At 34.6% G+C, this 6,277-nt stretch overlaps 1 protein-coding gene across 3 annotated transcripts; it reads right to left on the reverse strand.

The window, feature by feature from the left end:
• Window positions 1–2,014: 2,014 nt before the first annotated feature.
• LOC145160457 (uncharacterized) lies at window positions 2,015–5,186 on the reverse strand. Of its 3 annotated transcripts, none has more exons than XM_079079652.1 (3): window positions 4,992–5,186; window positions 3,853–4,088; window positions 2,015–3,761 (listed from the first exon to the last, which is right to left on the reverse strand). In XM_079079652.1, the coding sequence occupies exons 2-3, from the start codon at window positions 4,084–4,086 to the stop codon at window positions 2,202–2,204; spliced, it is 1,794 nt and encodes a 597-aa protein (XP_078935778.1). In that variant the 5' UTR covers window positions 4,087–4,088; window positions 4,992–5,186; the 3' UTR covers window positions 2,015–2,201. The 3 variants fall into 3 exon arrangements, with proteins under 3 accessions (XP_078935778.1, XP_078935776.1, XP_078935777.1); XM_079079650.1 differs by having other exon boundaries at window positions 4,696–5,186; XM_079079651.1 differs by having other exon boundaries at window positions 4,685–5,186.
• Window positions 5,187–6,277: the final 1,091 nt, after the last annotated feature.

Here is a 6,277-nt window from a genome sequence, read left to right on the forward strand (position 1 = left end):
TATATATATATATATATATATATATATATATTAAAGTTATGAAGAAAAAGAATAATAAACTTGTCATTTTTTTGGCAGAATTGGTCCTTGTATTATTATTGGGCTTCAAAGTTAGGAATAATAAATTTGGATGTTTTTTGGCAACTTTGCTCCTTATTCTTTAACCATTTTGACATTTTTGGTCCTTGCAACCAATATTTTTACACTTTTTAGGAACCTTTTAATATTTAAAGTTTGGCCACAAAACTTTAACGGTTTGACAACTTTGATCCATTTTCTAAAAAGTTGTAAATTCCTATCCCTTTAATTCTTTAGCCATTTTGACACTTCTGGTCCTTGCAGTCAAAACTTTTACATTTTTTCATAAAAACTGGATGTTTTTTGGCAACTTTGCTCCTCATTCTTTAACCATTTTAACACTTTTGATCCTTACAATCAATATTTTACACTTTTTAGGAACCTTTTAATCTTTAAAGTTTGGCCACAAAACTTTAACAGTTTGATAACTTTGATCCCTTTTCTAAAAAGTTGTTAATTCCTACCCCTTTAATTCTTTAGCCATTTTGACACTTCTGGTCCTTGCAGTCAAAACTTTTACATTTTTTCATAAAAACATGAAAAAAACGGTCCAGGGCAAAGTGCGGGCTTTTCATCCTTGCACTTTCTACGTCTGTCATATTTATCGATTCGCAAACAACATTGAAAGCTTCTGGCCCCCGCGTAGCGGGGGTAACCTTTCTAGTTTAATTTTAAATATATGTAAATAATATATCAATATTATATTATATTTGTAGGGAATTAAAAATCATAAAATTTGATATATTTTTTATAATTTTTTAATATATATGATTTAATAATAATTAAAAGACAAAAAAAAAGGTGCGGCAAAACCATACCTCACTTACCTCATAACACACTTTCTTTTTGGGGCTTGGTCTGGTGTTTACCACATACCATATATGCGGTAAGATGCACACAGTATGGTCTTAGCCTAAGTTTTTCCCTCTAAAATCATTTTATAGATGGAGGGGTAATTTTCAACAAGGGTTGCATCAAGCGAAACTTAAGTTTTTCCCTCCAAAATCATTTTATAGATGGAGGGGTAATTTTCAACAAGGATTGCATCAACCGAATCTGAGATCACAAACTTTTACATATTTATTGAGTTATCACAAACTTCCGTCCTTTGGATTTTGGATTTTCACAAGTATACTTAACTTCTGTTTAGATGGACATGACTTACATTCTGTTAAAGGGTGAGCAAAAACTGAACCGAACACAAATACATTTAACTATAGATTAAAAAGGTAAAAAGGAAAAAAAAGTGCTTCACGTTTATGGCTAACGCGTGTTGGGGAAAGGATAAACGCTATAATAATAATAATAATAATAAGCTTCACTTTTGGACACTTCCGGTTTTAAAATCAAACCACACTAGAAAACAACACCATTTCATTTTGCAGGTTTAAACCGAAACCGTGGCCGGAAAAAAAAAAAAAAAACCAATAAAACTGCACTTGGCAGTTTGATGATTGAAAAAACCGAGGTGCATTTTTAGCCAAAAACAAATCAAGCTCACCCCTGGCCCCTGCATTATGTCCTTGTTGGAAATGTGTCCCAAATTCATGTCTCTTTCTCTCTACAAAGTAAACTGCAAGCCACCAAGAAACTCCAAATACCAAAAACCACGTATTGTTTTATTTTAAAAGTTATTTTATTTTATTTTTTGCAAATATAAGCATTTCTTGAAAAATTTGAGCATAATGGCTTTTAGAAAAGCTAAAAACAAGTGCCCTTGCTTTTGGGAAAAGAAAGAAAAATGTTAGTGCAGGTTACTAATAAATATTGTAATATATCCTTATTATAGTTGTCTATTAGTGTCATTATCAATTTACTCTTTCAAGCTTTTGGCTTCAACCTTCATTCTCCAAATCTTTTATCAAACTTAACATTAATCAATCATTGATCATTATAAACTCATCCACTTATCTTTTTTGCCATTAACCCACACCAATAATCAAACAATGTCCTTCCGTTTTTATATCAAACTCATAAAACAAAATGCTGTTTACCTTACCAAATTACCAAATTACCCACCTTTCTTGATGACAAATTTCATCAGTCGTTGTACAGGAGACACAATTCAACAAGTCTACTGTATATAATTTTATGTACAACAAAACAAAATGATCTACTCATACTCAACACTTCAAAGCAAGAGACTGATGATTACCACCATTATTTTGACACCTCTGTCTTGGCAAACGTCTTGTCCTTTTCCCCCACCCGCTAAGACTTTTCTCCTCCCTACAAACACTCTGCTCAACCACCGCCACTGGCGGAGGTGGCGGTGTCTGAGAAGATGGGTCTGGAGCCACCAACCGCCGCCTCCCCCTCCCATTCTTTCCGGAAACTTTCCTCTTAGACTGCCAAGGAACACCAATACCTGTAAACGCCTCTTCAAATGTCTGAATATCTTCAGTCACTTCACGCCTTGATAAAGAAACAATCCCTGGTAAAACATCCCTCTGAAAATCTTTCCTTTGCCTACCCCTCTTCCCTTGTCCCTTTCTTGTTGTCCTTTTTCGTAATGATGAAACTTCATCTTCTTCAATCGGTTTATAGCAAATATACTCTTCTTTTGTTTCTTTAATCTTTAATGTCATGTACTCCAAGTAATCCATACCTTCAGGAATAATAAACTCTTTATCACTATCCAATTCTTCTGGATCTTTCTTGTTGCCAGATGCAATCACCTCCGCGAACCACCGGAGCAAAGTGTCGGCCACCGCCGGTGGTGGTGGTGGTTCGGATGATGACATGGACATCATAGCCTCAGCTGCAACTTTAACAAGATCTTCATCAGCATCAATGAAAACTTCATCTGTTGAAGGTGTGTCTGTTTCGGATTCAAGAGTTGCAGGTGCTTCCAAATCAATCTCCATTGTAGCAATTTTTACAACGGATTCTGGAATGTATGGTGTTGATGAAGGTGCCTCTTCTTCATCAAAAGACAAATTTAAATCAATGTGATCCCTCAAGTTATTTTTACCATTCTCTTTCATGGCATTTTGATCATGAGATTGAGAACAGTTGACAATGGAGACCCCAAGAATTTTTGTAATGCTTTGGTGACGATTATCAGTTTGAAGTTTTGTGATCTCGGATTTCTTGAAGAACTGATGGGAATGATGCTGTAAAGAATCCATGTTCATTTGATAAATTGTTGTTTCTTTCCCTTTGGGTTGTTCATTGCATAAATTTGGCTTCATCATAAGCCATGGAGGCAGTTTTTTTTCAAGGTTTTGTGAAGAATCAACTGGTGTATTGCTTCTTTCACAGAGTTCAACACCAAATATTGTTCTTTTTTTAGATAAATGTTCAACAGGTTTCTTAGGGTCACCTTGCAAAGTACCATTGTTGTAACTTAACTGCTCCTTTTTATCAAAGATTTCCCTTTGTTGAGAAATCTTTGATAAATACCAAAGTTCTGAATTTGAATTTGGTGCTTCCTCCATGTGGATTGGTTCATTAAGATCAGCCAATTTATGAACATTTTTTTGAAATTGTGCTTTCCCTTCATTATCTTCATATACATCAGCAGGTAGTTCTAGATCAATCACTCTTCTTTGATTGATGCTGGATTTTGAATTCAGAGGTGTGTAATCCTTCAATGGCATTGAAAAATTGCAATGTTCTTTCATGGTGAGTTCACTCATCAAGTCTCTCTGTCTTTTATACAGGCGATGAAGTTCTTCAAGCTGAATAACATTTTAGAAACTCACATCATCAGTAACATGAAAAGGTATCAAAGCTGTTGTTTTCAAGAAAATCTCAAAAGTTATAACAGACCTGATGCCTGAAGATCGAATCTTGTTTCAAAATAGTTTGTCTCATTTGTTCTTTAGCATATCCAGAGTATCCATCCATGGCTTGCATCATCATAAAGGAGTTGTAACACTGGCTCTTTTCAGAGGCAGAGGCTCTATCATCATGATATGGGTCCCACATACTGTTGCAGAAACCATTGTTGAGATCCATCATGGAACCTGGAAAATATGTCTTGGATTGGACTTTGGTTGCCATTTCTGCAGTGAAATCAAGTAACTATTAAGAAACGATTGATATTTGATAATGGTTTTGTAGATATGAAATCGGACAATTGATTATTTTAATATTGTAAAACAAGTCAAACACAAGTCAATTCAGTAGTCTAGACGACGATAAAGATGTTATAAATGATCCTCGTTTGGAAACTTAAAGATAAGACCAATCAGCATAGAAATATCTTACCAAACAAACATATGAGGATAGAATTTTCCCAATTATTGATGAAAGTAAAGTGACTTTGAGATTTCACCCACCAAACAATTTTCTTAAATAAGGCAATTGGAAACAAGTGTGTTCAATTATTACCCTAGATTCCATCATCGATCTAAAGTGAACAGATTTGATTTGAGTTTTAGCACAATGTTTTACACACCAGTGAAAAACAACCATGAAGATTTTTGAGGAAAAGCAGCTCTAAAATCGCAAGGTATAGATTCGAAGAACAATTAATGAACGAATCGAGATTAACAGTGCAAAGTATAACCTAAATCAAACTATCAACGAAATCCAGAGCTAGTTAATATTTAAAATAAATAGTAAAATACGAAGAAAAATTAAATAAAAAAGTAATTACACAGAAACTACCAGACGCCGTTGATTCTTCTTCAGAACGCCTTCAAATTATGCTATGTGGAGCACAATCTCTTACAGAATTTAACGAAGAGATTAAAGAAATCGGAGAATTTAGGTGTCTAGTGAGTTGGAATAAATTAATCAACCACAGAAACGATGATCACAACAGAAAAAAGAAAATAAAAAAGGGGAAATCTCGGATCCGCTGGGCCACTTTTTTCTGATCAAAGAGATACGAGAAAGAGAGTGATATGAGATAAGATAGATAGATCTCTAGACTATCTTTCTCTCTCTAGAAATGAACTCACAAGTTTGTCAACATGTGGTCTCTGGACACATATAGATATAGATTGCTTTGATTCCATCATTAATTTCTTTGCCCATTTGGCCAGCAAATCTGTAAAAAGAATTTATAAATGTGTTTCTGGGTTTTGAGCAAAAGCTTTCCAAGAAAGATAGATAGATATAGAGAGAGATAGAGAGAGATAGACATACACACATATACAAATACATATATATCACCTATCAATTCACATTTCTAGATTCTTTCCACCTTCCGTCCTTTTTGGCCTTTTGGCTTCACATAATTAATTATTTAAATACTACATTACAATAACTTAATAAAAAAACATACTAATATTTTAAGATTCCGATCCTTCGTCCGACATATATGATTTAAATATTATTTTAAAATTAGTTAGTCGAATTTGATGCAATTTTTATTATTATCTGCTTACTTGTGATATTTTGAGGAATTTATTTAAATTATGCTTCATACTTGTGATATTTTGAGGAATTTATTTGAATTATGCTTCAGCCTTCAAGATATAATTTATATAAAGACTATTTCAAAATACAAGTCGTATCGCATTTAATTAAAGTAGAATGTTCTTGCAGGACTACAAATTGGTCATCGTGTAGGGTGAACGTAATTTACAGAAGGAATAACATAGTAGATGTATAGGTCGAAGGAAAGTAGATAAAAAGATATAATATACGTTTTCATAACATCTTGGTTTACGAAATGTGAAAATATCAATCATAAATTTCCATAGGAAAACCAACCATTAATGTCAAGATAAAATATCCAATGGATATTAGACCGGCCGGTATATTAGCCACAAAGCTCCTCGTAGTCTATGTGGCAACGGACAACAAAAATGAACATTATCCCGACGGTCTGTGATTCTTCGTTGACATGGAGGATTGTGGTCACTGTCACATTTGACCACGACTCTTTCTCTCTGCCTTCTTTCTCCTTCTTTGTCTTCTTTCTCTCTTTGACTACGACCTTCTCTCGTGGACACCATCCCATAATCAATGTGAAGAGTTGTGGTGGTCACGTGGATGTGGAAGGAGGTTATGGTCGTGAAGACCATACCGGATGGCCTTAGGCCACAATGGGTACTAGCTTTTCATAGGCACGTGATGTTGATGTGGCATCAAGCCTCGCACATCAACATCATGCCCTCCTATATGCCCTCCTATGTGGGATGCCCGAATTCCAATGGCTTGGCGATGAAAGCTCATGAAGGGGTGTTTCCCATGTTAGGAAGACCGGTGGGTATTTCTTTGACAAGTTTGAAAGATGAGT

This window comes from Lactuca virosa, chromosome 2 (assembly GCF_052849685.1).
Source record: "Lactuca virosa cultivar CGN04683 chromosome 2, Lactuca_virosa_CGN04683_v6, whole genome shotgun sequence".
NCBI lineage: Eukaryota > Viridiplantae > Streptophyta > Magnoliopsida > Asterales > Asteraceae > Lactuca > Lactuca virosa.

Bases quoted from the DNA above. Each gene is read 5' to 3' on its own strand.
- LOC145160457 (XM_079079652.1), bottom strand. From the start codon at position 4,086: ATGGCAACCAAAGTCCAATCCAAGACATATTTTCCAGGTTCCATGATG. The intron at 3,762-3,852 runs GTCTGTTATAAC...AATGTTATTCAG, and splicing joins ATTCGATCTTCAGGCATCAG to CTTGAAGAACTTCATCGCCT.